At 43.1% G+C, this 13,033-nt stretch overlaps 2 protein-coding genes across 5 annotated transcripts in view; both read left to right on the top strand.

The window, feature by feature from the left end:
* ADAM9 (ADAM metallopeptidase domain 9) overlaps window positions 1-5,934 on the top strand; it is a 52,305-nt gene extending 46,371 nt beyond the window's left edge. For all 3 annotated transcript variants that reach the window (XM_065584709.1, XM_065584711.1, XM_065584710.1), the window contains 4 exons: window positions 418-556; window positions 1,064-1,160; window positions 2,416-2,540; window positions 3,640-5,934. In XM_065584709.1, coding sequence (XP_065440781.1) covers window positions 418-556; window positions 1,064-1,160; window positions 2,416-2,540; window positions 3,640-3,718 — 440 coding nt within the window. In that variant the 3' untranslated portion in view covers window positions 3,719-5,934. The remainder of the gene's footprint in view (window positions 1-417; window positions 557-1,063; window positions 1,161-2,415; window positions 2,541-3,639) is intronic.
* Window positions 5,935-5,952: 18 nt separating this feature from the next.
* LOC101942705 (disintegrin and metalloproteinase domain-containing protein 18) overlaps window positions 5,953-13,033 on the top strand; it is a 95,968-nt gene continuing 88,887 nt past the window's right edge. The window contains exons 1-2 of one of the 2 annotated variants that reach the window (XM_065584714.1): window positions 5,953-6,197; window positions 9,072-9,136. In XM_065584714.1, the coding sequence (XP_065440786.1) occupies window positions 5,953-6,197; window positions 9,072-9,136 (310 nt within the window). The remainder of the gene's footprint in view (window positions 6,198-9,071; window positions 9,137-13,033) is intronic. The other variant, XM_065584713.1, reaches the window with a different exon arrangement.

The following is a 13,033-nucleotide window of genomic DNA, read 5'->3' on the forward strand; positions in this document are numbered from 1 at the left end:
TTTCCCACAGCAATCAAGAAGGAAGGATGTGAAGAGGATTTGAGGGGAGTGGGGGAAGAGGGGAGCTCTGTTTCGGCCCTGTTTAACTTGAGCTGGTGACAGGCCCTTCAGGATGATACATCGAAGAGAGTCTATTACTACTATATTACTGTGCTATACTATTATAGCACAGGGATACTGGAGAACATACGTTTTACTCTTCTTTGACATATTGTCCCTTTTGAAATGACCACCAAAAAGTAATACATTTGGCATGCACCTGGCAATTACACTCAACTTTAGCTTTTCTTTTCTACAGAATGGAGGAAAATTGTAGAATCAGTCCTATCAAAACCCAGCGCTATTGCAGTGCTTAGTAGTGGTGGTACTATGAAAACTAATTCTGTCTGCTTTTCTTTCTCACCCTCTCCCTACCAGACAAAGACACCTCCTTGAGAGATGGGTTGCTGGTATTCTTTTTCCTGGTCCTTCCACTCCTTTTAGCTGCTGCTGTGGCATTTGCAAAGAGAAAGGCGCTGAAGCAATGGTTCAGGAGAACGATATCACATTGTCATCGGTAAGTAGATTTCCCACCCCCACCCCTTTTGCTGATACTTCATAAACTGACCACAGACTCCTCTACAGAAGATGATTCCAAAGAATTGATTGTCAGTAGTCCTGAGATGTAAACCTGAGATCCCCACGAGTGGAGATCAGGCAGGTTTATTCCATGCAGTTGCAGTACAGGAGGCAAGTGACCTGATATCAATGGACCTCAGGCCATTCCTTTTAGTGTCATTTGATGTTGTCTGTTTCTGTTTTCTGGGCACATTCTTTGGGACAAAGGGACATTATCTATTCCTTGGAAGAGAGAGGCTCACAGTATGTCTGGACATAAGCACCTGTAAAGAGTGACATACATTTTACTGACGAATTTAGGGAGTAAAATAATAGTTCTTAAACACAGACTTAAATTCAGCCAGTATGTATCTATAAGAAGTGTCATAACATGTTGATGATGATCCTATTGAATTATAGTAAGATGGTTGACCACTCCATGTGGCCAATACAAATCTAATTCCAGATCACATACAAGCGTGCCAACTCCTCCTCCTCGCACAGAGACAGACCCAGGAAACTTTCAGCAGAACATGCCATATACTTCGAGGAGCGTACCCATGGTAGGTGAGACTTGTTTTTTCTCGGTCTTTGAGAGCAATTATTGTCCGTTTTGAAAGTAACAGAGTGGGTAGAGGGTTGAATTGATAAATGGATAATAAAAGCAAGAATTACTCCAAAACTATTAATACCTATTTTTGGTTGGTGGGTTTTTTGTTTTTGCTTTTTAAAGCAATATAATCTCGTATCTCAGGTCTTCCCTCCCCTCACATGTAATGTATACACTGTAAGAAATACTAATGACTATGCTTTCTGTAGGACGTAAATTTTTACAGTAATGGCCTATAAATTATATATAGGCTATGATGAATCCCTTTCTTATTTGTCTGTACTCCTTATGGGGCTGTATAAACAACCAATAATATTAATGAGGAAGATATCCTCTGAAGCCCAAAAGTTTTCAAAGAAGAAAATATCTAAGTAATTCCAAGTATAGTGCATTATTGATATTGCAAAGCTACAGTAAAAATACCAGCTTGGAAGCACAACTGAGAGATTGCAATCTCATTACATTTTTAAGATCTATATATAAAATGTGCTTTAAAATATAGATGGTACATACTAACATCTTGTCTAGATTTTTCTACTGACCTATAATGCACTTCTACAAGTAATTGTGCCAAACTATTAAAGGTGACTACAAAGTCTTAAATCAAAATATAGTAGTGTTTCCCCCTTTTTGTTACATACCACATCAGACTGTTGCTAGGAAATGAGATTATTTTAATCAGGAGGCTTTTATTTTAAACAAAGTAAAAGTTTTTTTGGACGGTGGGAAGGCCTAGGATTAGATGATTTAGTTTTATCCATTAAACATTTCTCAAGCAGCAACCTTCTAAAGCACATCAGGATTTGCCATTTTGTAACACCAATAGATAGGCCAACTACATATTGAATGTAGTAATTTACGATCTGTAGTAGAAAGGGGTGTTGCCAGTGAGGAAATGGATTATTTTCTTAACTTCTTAGTAGTTAAATTTAAGGGAGGGGGAATGGGACTCTTGTGGTTTATGTTGCTTAAACTATCTTTGAGAGCCAACTGGAAGTGCATTCTCTGAAACCATAAGCAGTCTAGAAAGTATTGTAGTTTGAAAAGGGAAGGGTGCTGATCAGGGACAATGTGACATCTCCAAATCTGCTAGTGAATGGCCCTACATTCCAGTGAAATTACTAAAGAAGCAAATCTTCCTCCAGTTCCTGTTTGTGTGATTTTTTTTCTTTCTTTTTGAATATCTGATGTTCTTTATTTCCTCATAGGACATGCCAGCAAACAAATTCACTGTGCCACCTTATGCAGTTAATCATAATCAACCAGCTTATCACCAGCCTTACAATTATCCTCAGCCACACCAGGAGCAGCAGCAGTATAAGATACCTACAAGGTCAGTAATGACAATTTTGCTACTGGGAAAACTCCTTTATAATACATACTAGTGCAAATGTAAAGTTGAGAACTTGAGCACACAATTTGGGGACACTCGTAGCTTGTCATTCTGACTCTAACCCTCTCTTTGTGATCATGTGTCAGGGTTTTTCTCATATCATGTATACACCAAATAATGAAGCTACACATGTGAGTGAAAGGGCCATAATAAAAAAAGGGGTGCAATGAAATTTATAAAACATGTATGTTCTCTGATGACACCTCTTACACTCTTAATGGTAGGTACATTATTACGAAAAGTGTGGGTGCTTTCTATCAGCTTTGAGCATCCAGTTTTATCTTTCTATTTAGTTTCACTCTAAAAATATATATAATAAATATACAACCTTTTTAGTTTAACCATTTATTTAAATGCACAAAATGTTGTATTGATGCCTGTGTCCTTAAGGTGCTAATTAATGAAGCACAAACAGACACTTATATATAATAGTTTGTACTCTGTAGTAATTTGTGTTTTAAATTGGTTTGGGTAGAGGAAAAATTCACTCCAAAATGCCTAATTAGGGAAAGCAGTGTGACTCGGAAAATGTTAGAAGTTTCATATAGTATAGAAAAAAAAAGCCTGTGCAGAGGGAGCGTTAGATGGGAGTCATTAGTGCAGAGGTGGCAGCTGAAATTATGGGAAGGAATGCATTGGGAGAGACCATCAAAGACATGACTCTAAGGGTACATCTACACTACAGGGGGGAGTCGATTTAAGATACGCAAATTCAGCTACGTGAATAGCGTAGCTGAATTCGACGTATCGCAGCCGACTTACCCCGCTGTGAGGACGGTGGCAAAATCGACTTCTGCGGCTTTCTGTCGACGGCGCTTACTCCCACCTCCGCTGGTGGAGTAAGAGCGTCGATTCGGGGATCGATTGTCGCGTCCCAACGGGACGCGATAAATCGATCCCCGAGAGGTCGATTTCTACCCGCCGATTCAGGCGGGTAGTGTAGACCTAGCCTAAGACAGAGCAGGAGAAAGAGGGAGCATTCTCTATATGCATATAATGGATGTAATAACCTAAACTGACATCTTTGTCCTCCTTACAGGCCACCTCCACCACAACAGAAGAACGTACCTCAGGGACACTATTTTCCTTCTCGACCTGCACCTTTACCTCCCATGTAGTTTTTAGTTTCTCTTTTACCCTTTCACAAACTGACCTGTTCACTAAAACCGAGCTGAAATTCTTTATCCTTCTTGCATCAAATGGCCCATGATATCCCAGAGAGCCGCCTTTCTGCAGTACTGGATATGGAAAATGAGATGGAAACACAAGGAATGTAAGATATTAAACAAAGATACCTATACCAAAGCTACAGGAACGGAATACATCAAGTCTGTTCTTAGCTCCGTGTATGAGTATCATGGCTTTGCAAACTGAAGTTGGACTATCCAGTTGGAAGTGGTTCAGTCTGCAGTAAAATAATCTAAAATACAGCACTTGGGAGTTACTTTTTGTTTCCCACATTTTATGATGAGACACAATCATTAAATATTCCATGTGGCTTATTGTCTTTCTATATGTACAATGAAGAGTAAAAAAACCTATTACCTGGGCAGGTGTTAAAAAATGGAATTGTAAAAATCAGGCCACTTGATTTAACAAAAATATTGTTTACATGTTCTTGTTTTGCCTGGACTAGAAACCATTATTCCTGTATATACAACTAAGGGCACAAGTGAAATAAGATGCCAGTATATTTTGAAAGGAAGATGAAATATCCTATAAACATGTTTGGGTATATGTTTTTACTGGTGTGTTTAATATAAACACACTTTTTAAACAACAAAGAAAATTTTAACTTCATGCTGACTGACACTAAGCTATAGACAATAAAGGATACTAGGGCGGTTAATTTAAATGGTTTTTAAATAAGCAATTTTAAGTAGCTAGACCAGAAACCTCTACTAATTTACCACTAATACGTTAAATGGGATATTAAAATAAAGGTACGAAAAATGGTAGCCTTTTCTTGTTTTAGGAAGGGAGTGAGCTTGAGTTTTGATTACGTTACAGTCTGACAGCAAGAGACACTGCAAAATATTAAGAGGAATTATGCGTATTGTTTATCTAGGCCCTTTGAGAATTTTTTGAGCACTTTATACCCTAGCACCTCGCTGACCCCAATGTAAATAATTTTAACCTACCTTTCAAACTTTGATTTTAGTGTCAGTCAGGATGTTGACACTGGCTAAAGCATGTTATTTTTAAAATCCGATTTAAATCTGTGCCTGAAAAAAGATGCTCTTGGATGTCAGTTGAGGTATGTGAACCAAGGTGAAGTTGGATTATTGGATTATGTTCCACTAGATTATATTGACACAGTGTTGTAGATGCATGACTGCCACGATGGTGTGTCTGTTACACAAATTACAGAAGGTGAAACAATTACTGTTCAAAATAATGCTAAACTTTCTCATTTTGTTTTAGCCACTTAGCACAAACTTGTTTTGTAAATTTCCCCATATTTGCCAAAAAATCTGTGTGTATATATACTTATATAAATATATATAAAGTTTGCATTTGTAATAATAAAATACTTGAACTACTGTGGTTCTCCATAAACGTAAAGAATAAGATTTAAACTCTATTAAAATATGTACAACTTCATCAAAAATATATCGCAAGGTGGGTTGTTTGTTTTTAGGATTATCATTGGTTTATTTCTCTCCTACCTTATCGGGGGTTGCCTAGCTAAAGCTATTCAGCCTTTCTGTCAATAAGGTGCACTTCTTCCCAGGTCTCTTGTAGACAGTTCATGACATGAATGACTCCGTGTACAGGGTGGGAGGGGAATCTGAATTATGAAACTATCCCCAGGAAAAGGCCTGCTTAATTGTATTTAAACTTGTGAATGCCTATGCTATAACTGTGCTAAATTGTGTGCCTTTAATATTAATAGAGTTTTCACACTCCCAGCATACTATTAGCAATGGTATTATAGCAATTAGCAATATTATGTGCAGAATAGGGCAGTAATGCAATAAACGTCATTCTGAGATCACTATTTCTATGGAATACAGTAGCGCCTCAAATTTTAAATACATGGTGAATATTGAAGATGACTACTGATTTCATGTGTAAGTCTAACACTTAGCCCTATTGTCTGAATACTATTTGAACAATCAGAACCTGTCTTAGACTTATTTGTAAATTGTACTTGTCTAAACCTTTGCACTCCAAATTGTGTCGCAGCTTGGACCTTGTTTTTTGTAGGAGGATTTACAGAAAATACAAATGCCACTTTTCTAAGGGCTGGGCTATACTGAAGGGGCTTCCATTCTATGTGGTTTTTGTTTGTTTTTTAAAAGTAATAATTAAAGATGCCAGTTTTGTAAAACCGCTGCCTCGCGTTGTCATGCCTCTGGGGGGCTCCCCAGTCCCGCACTTTCTGCTCTCGGGCCGGGCTGAGATCAGGGCTGCTCCGGCGCTGCGCCCCAGGGAGCCGGAGCCCCGGCCGCGTGCCCCGGGGGGCGGGGTCAGCCTCGCGCTCGGGCCCCTCGGGCGGGGCCGTTACTCGCCCGCCGCGGGGAGCGCAAGCCGCCCGCAGCATGGGGCGGGGGCTGCGCCTGGCGCTGCTGGCAGCCCTGCTCTCCGGGCTGGGTGAGTGGGAGGGGACCCCGCGCTGCCCCCCCGTCCCGTAACCCCCACACTGCCCCGTCACCCCCCCGCGCTGCCCCCCCGTCCCGTAACCCCCACACTGCCCTGTCACCCCCCCGCTGCCCCCCCGACCCGTAACCCCCACACTGCCCCGTCACCCCCCCCCGCTGCCCCCCGTCCCGTAACCCCCACACTGCCCTGTCACCCCCCCCGCTACCCCCCCGACCCGTAACCCCCACACTGCCCCGTCACCCCCCCGCGCTGCCCCCCCGTCCCGTAACCCCCACACTGCCCCGTCACCCCCCCGCGCTGCCCCCCGTCCCGTAACCCCCACACTGCCCCGTCACCCCCCGCGCTGCCCCCCCGACCCGTAACCCCCACACTGCCCCGTCACCCCCCCGCGCTGCCCCCCCGTCCCGTAACCCCCACACTGCCCTGTCACCCCCCCCCGCTTCCCCCCCGACCCGTAACCCCCACACTGCCCTGTCACCCCCCCGACCCGTAACCCCCACACTGCCCCGTCACCCCCCCGCTGCCCCCCCGACCCGTAACCCCCACACTGCCCCGTCACCCCCCCGCGCTGCCCGGTAACCCCCACACTGCCCCGTCACCCCCCCCGCGCTGCCCCCCCCGTCCGGTAACCCCCACACTGCCCCGTCACCCCCCCCGCGCTGCCCCCCCGTCCCGTAACCCCCACACTGCCCCGTCACCCCCCCGCGCTGCCCCCCCGTCCCGTAACCCCCACACTGCCCCGTCACCCCCCCCGTCCGGTAACCCCCATACTGCCCGGTAACCCCCACACTGCCCCGTCACCCCCCCGTGCTGCCCCCCGTCCCGTAACCCCCACACTGCCCCGTCACCCCCCCCGCGCTGCCCCCCGTCCCGTAACCCCCACACTGCCCCGTCACCCCCCCGCGCTGCCCCCCGTCCCGTAACCCCCACACTGCCCTGTCACCCCCCCGCGCTGCCTCCCGTCCCGTAACCCCCACACTGCCCCGTCACCCCCCCCGCTGCCCCCCCGACCCGTAACCCCCACACTGCCCCGTCACCCCCCCGCGCTGCCCCCCCGACCCGTCACACCTTGCGCTGACCCCCATCACCCCCAGCACTGATCCCCCAGCCGTGTCACCCCTGCGCTGCCCCTGTTACCCCCACACTGACCCACACTGCCCCATCACCCCGCACGGCCCCCCAATAGCCCTGTCACCTCTTGTGCTGCCCCCTGTCATGCCCCGCACTGACCTCCCCAGCCCTGTCACTCCTGCGCTGACCCACATCACCTCCCAAGGGAGAGCACTCCCCCCAGCCGCCCCCTGCACTGCCCCCCACTCCCTGCACTGCCCCGTCACCTGCTCCACTGACCCCCACAGCCCCATCACCCCCTGTGCTGACCACCATCACCATCAAAGGGAGAGACCGCCAGCCCCTTCCAGCTCTGCTCCTCCCTCCCTGCCCTGCCCCCCCAACCCCCTGCACTGACTCCCCGTCCCCCCAATGGAGAGACCCCCCTACTCTGATCCCCACAGCTCCCGATCAACTCTTGCATTGCCCCGCATCATCCCCTAAGGAAGAGACCCCCCCAGCACTGACCCCCTCACAGACACCTCCCCAGCCACCCCAAGAGGAAAGATCCCCTCCACAGTCACTGACCCCTGCCTCATAGTCACCTGTTTCACTGCCCCTTCTCACAGTCACTCTAAAATGGGAGAGATGCCCCTAGTTACCTCCAACAGGAGAGAATCTCCCCTAATATGAGACTCCCCCACAGTCGCCCCCAAGAGAAGAGACCTCCCTAGAGTCACCCCGCAGCTGAGATACACCTGCCCCTTAGTCACCCACTTCACTGACCTCTCCCCACAGCTACCTGTTTCACCAACTCCTTCCACTCCCTCCCCTCCCCCCCCATCCTGTGAATCCAGGTGAGATTTCCACCCACTGAGACTGCTAACAAGGAGAGATTCCCCCTCCACAGTCACCTGCTTCACTGAGCCCCTTGCCTAAAAAAGCCCCCCCAAATCCTACACCCTTTGGAGAGGGAAGGTGAGTTGAGTGTGGAGCTAGAGCAGAGTGGGAGTGAGGACTGGAGTTAGTGGAGACTCTTTAACACAGACTGGGAGTTGTATATTGCATGTTCCTCTCTGACCACCTGTGTGTCTGCTTCTCCCACAATTCTCTCTCACTGTATTCCCTGCCATGCTGGATGACAGCTGATCTGTCTGTAAAACTGCTCTCTTCAAGACTGCTTCTGATGCAGCATTTATATGAAAACTTAAGTAATGATAACTAAGGCCATGTATACATGTACAGCAGTGCAGTGGTAGTGATGCAGCACATCTGGTGAAGATGCTCTATTCTGATGGGAGAGAGCTCTTCCGTCAGCATAAAAAAAACCACCCTTGCAAGCAGAGAAGCTCTCCTCCCACTATAGTGTTGTGCACAGTAGTGTTTATGTCAGTGTAGCTTGTGTTGCTCGGGGTGAAATATTCACACCCGAGTGACAAATTTTGCCCACATAGCCAGTAGTGTAAGCGAGGGGCAGCAGAGGATAGATAGCTGTTTACTGATTTATAGATATACATTTTAAAAGCAAATGCATTTACAAAGTGGATATATTTGAATGTGTCTCTCCCTCACTCATCATTTATCTCTTTAGGCCCTGATCCTACCAAGACTTACACATGTGCTTAATTTTTGTTAAAGTGAAGCATGCATGTAAATCTTTGCAGGCTGATAAATTTCTTGGGGCACGAACCTATTTATGTCTGTGCTTATACAGCCCCTAGCACAGTGGAGCTTTGAGTCTGATTCAAATATTTAGGTATGTTTGTAATGTTATTACTACATAAAAATAATAACTAACATATTTCCCTCCTTTAGGTTCTCAATTGTTATTGCACATCACAGCTCCACAGAGGATATCCTCAAATATAACTGGAGATCTGGTACTTGTAGTTAAGGAATACAGTTGTTCCCTATCTATATAATTAGATATTAAATTATATAATAAATATGTGTAAATGGAAGTACAGTGAGAATCTGTTAAAATCCTTTAAATGCTACAATCCTTGTAGCACATTTGTGGCTATAATGTGTAAGGTGTTTCCAGTGAAACATCCTACAGTCATCATTGGGCCAATGTGTCTTTGAGAAGGGAGGTATATTTGGCAAAGTTCTTTGGCACTCAAACCAGTAACCTTAAAGTGGAACTACAAATGTTTTATAAAATAATTTGGTTGCTAAATCAATAATAAAACATGTAGACTCAAAACTACAAATAAAAGGGCAAGTTATTATAATCTATTAATAAATAAATTTACAATTTAAGGTACCACTCTTGCAAAGACTTAAACGTCTATAACTTTTTGCAAATGAGTAGTAAACATTCTAAAACCCATTGAAGTCAATGGGAGTCTCTTCACTGACTTGCTTTAGGTCAGGCTTCAAATGTGCAACTTGGCAGCATAGGCTACATAAGGTTTGAAAATAGTTTTTTAAATCTTAAATTTGGGTTTCTGTGTCTTTCCTGTGATCAGTCGCAATACCATCACATGGGGGGGGGGGACAGGGATAGCTCAGTGGTTTGAGCATCGGCCTGCTAAACCCAGGGTTGTGAGTTCAATCCTTAAGGAGGCCACTTAGGGATCAGGGGCAAAATCAGTACTTTGTCCTGCTAGTGAAGGCAGGGGGCTGGACTCAATGACCTTTCAGGGTCCCTTCCAGTTCTATGAGATAGGTATATCTCCATATATAAAAACCATAAACATTATAGGGGGTGATACCTGCAGGTAGGGTGGATTTGATTTAAATCACTAGTCAGGAACACTCAATTTAATCATGGATTTCTACATAAAAGTGCATTCTTGTTGGTTATTATAACCTTAATACATATTCTTCACAACTCGGAGATAGATGTAGGTTTCATTTTTAGAAGGTACACACTATACATTTTTTAAGTGATTTATTTCAAAAACTTTTCAGGTGAGTTTTACAGCTATATCAGAAAAGGAATGATTGTTTGGTTATTTCATTTACCAAAGGTAATTGAAGCAGATATTTATGAAGTGATTGGGAGGTGAACTATCTCCAGTTCAACAGGTTAATCATTAATAATTGGAGGATTTTCTTGCCATTCTGTATTAGGAGAAGAACATCACCAGACAGACATTTAAATTTAAAGCAACAATGTTATGTATTCTGGATTTTTTTTCAACAGCGAACATAATATTTTAACAAAACAAGCATACGAATTTAGTTAAACATTCAAGTTTTTTAAAATCAGATTTGTTTTTGTTAAAATTGCTTTAACTAAAATAGTTAAATGAAATATTTGTTTTTAAAAAACAAAAATTAAATTGACTGTCAGCCAGGTCAACATGAGAAACTTAAAATATTGGCTTCTGCAGCTAACTCAGTCGTCTTCACCTTCATTTTCCTGTTTCTTCATAATCTGGAAAAGAAAAACAAGCTTTCCTGCTTTTTCAGGTCCCAAACGATTTCTCAGTTTGGAATGAATTAATCCAAAGGAAGAAAATATTCTTTCTACACCAGCAGAAGAAGCTACTGCTGTTAAAAGTTAGATTATCACTTCAACAGTCTCTGAATCCAAGTACTTAAGTGACTTTCACCAGTTCACTGGTGTGACTTTCTTTAAAACATCATCAGCAAACATATATTTCTTGAATGGTTCACCCTTAGCTCTGAAGTTTATTATAGCTGGCATTATGGAGGGATGATTGCTGGATGTCCATGTTATAGCCAACTCCTTTTCTTCAGCAGTTGAGGTTTGAGCCTAGTACTGAGTATTGAGAATATTTGCAAGAAAATGAGCTGGAGATAGTGTTTGTCCCATTCGTTTTTTTAATGCTTGTAGTTTAACTCTGTCATTGCATATTTCTCTTTTTAAGAAATACTTGTGGCACCTTAGAGACTAACAAATTTATTAGAGCATAAGCTTTCGTGGACTACAGCCCACTTCTTCGGATGCATGGCTGTAGTCCACGAAAGCTTATGCTCTAATAAATTTGTTAGTCTCTAAGGTGCCACAAGTACTCCTGTTCTTTTTGCGGATACAGACTAACATGGCTGCTACTCTGAAACCTCTCTTTTTAAGATTTCACTCAATTCCTTCCAAATTTCAACAGCGTCAGCAATAAAACAGCTATTTCCCTGCATTTTGTTCAAGGCTACAGAAATAGGCTTCAAGGTACTCAGCATGTGTTCAACATTTCTCTTAAGCCAAATGTTGAGAACTTTGGCTGTGACAGTGCCATCTATTTTTTCACTATTTTGTTCACAAACTGTCATCAGATTAGGCCAGTTCTTGATATAGTGCTCAAAACAGTCCACTACTGAGTTCCATCGCACGTCTTGTGGGAGAGTTAGGTTGGTTCCTCCCACTTTTTTCAGAGCAGCTGCTGCAAAGTGGTTGTTACGGAAGTAGTTTGCAATTTCAACAACATTAGCCTTTATTTCTGGAACACTGAAGTCTTTGGCTAGGAGGTGCATCAAATGAGCACTGCAACCATACGTTATTAGCTTGGGACTCTCTTCTAAATAATTTCTTATCATCTTGGATACATTTGCAGCATTGTCTGTGACCAAGCTGCATACTAGACATTTGATTTTTTTTTCACAGTTTGTTATAGCTTTTACTGCTACTTCTTGTAAGTATTCTGCTGTGTGTGCATTTCCTGATGTATCAATTGTTTCTGTAAGGAAGACATTCCCTTCTTCTGTTGTCACACAAGCACATACAACAGGATCATTGTGGACATTGCTCCACCTGTCAAGACTCAGGTTAACAATTTCATCCTCTAGACCAGAGGTTCCCAAACTTATTTGGCCTACCGCCCCCTTTTCAGAAAAAAAAATTACTCAGTGCCCCCCTGGAAATCTACCTTCTTTAAGTGAACAAACAGAAAGATGCAGTGACAAATTTGCATTCTTTTATGTATCTATATTTCTACCTATGTCCTACAATATAGTAAAGAAAGATGTTGTAAATAAGACACCTTGAAGCTTGAAATTATAAAATTATTTATTAAAATCAACCGTAGTAACATTGAAAATTAAGATAACGAAGGATAATATTAAAATAAAAATTACGAATAACATTAAAAATAATCCTAATGAGAAGGATGAACCTGGTGCGCCGCTATCAATTTATTAATGTTCGGCTCTATTTTTGTCAGCAGCATTCTTAAATCACCGCGATTAGCTATTTGCAGTCGGTTTCTTTTTTTAGTTAACAGATTTGTGACCGTACTGAACCCACGTTCCACTAAATATGATGAAGGAAATGCAATTAAAAACTTTTGTACTATAGCCCATAATGCAGGATAAAGTGTAGGTCTCTGCTTTTGCAGCCAGAACTGTTGGTAGCCGTCTTTGAGTTTAAATTTCAATTCCTCATTTGTTGTTACTTCTATCAGTTCTTCTTGTAATTTTGGAGATTCTTCTGTGTTTGTACTTGAAAAAGGGTCCAAAACCCAATAGGGTATGTTCATTTTAAGAATATCTTCAAATCGTTGATTGAAGTCAGAATGGAGAGCCTCCAAGTGCTGACAATAGGTAAGCAAGTCTTCATCATGTTTTTCTACTGTTGATAAATTTGGAAACTGGCTGAATTCTCCTCGTCCTAAATTTCGTTTGTACAGAAGAAGTTTTGCCACAAACGCGGAAATAACAGTTTTTGTTTTGATGAAATTCAGCTCATCGCCTTGGAGCTGTAAATTTGTTTAATTAAATTTATTAAACAAGTCTGTCAAATAAGCTATGTCATTTTTGGAATCAATCAAGTTGGCTCGTAAAGCATCATCTTTGTTTTCTAGGAACTCTAG

Source organism: Chrysemys picta, chromosome 2, assembly GCF_011386835.1.
Source record: "Chrysemys picta bellii isolate R12L10 chromosome 2, ASM1138683v2, whole genome shotgun sequence".
Lineage (NCBI taxonomy): Eukaryota > Metazoa > Chordata > Testudines > Emydidae > Chrysemys > Chrysemys picta.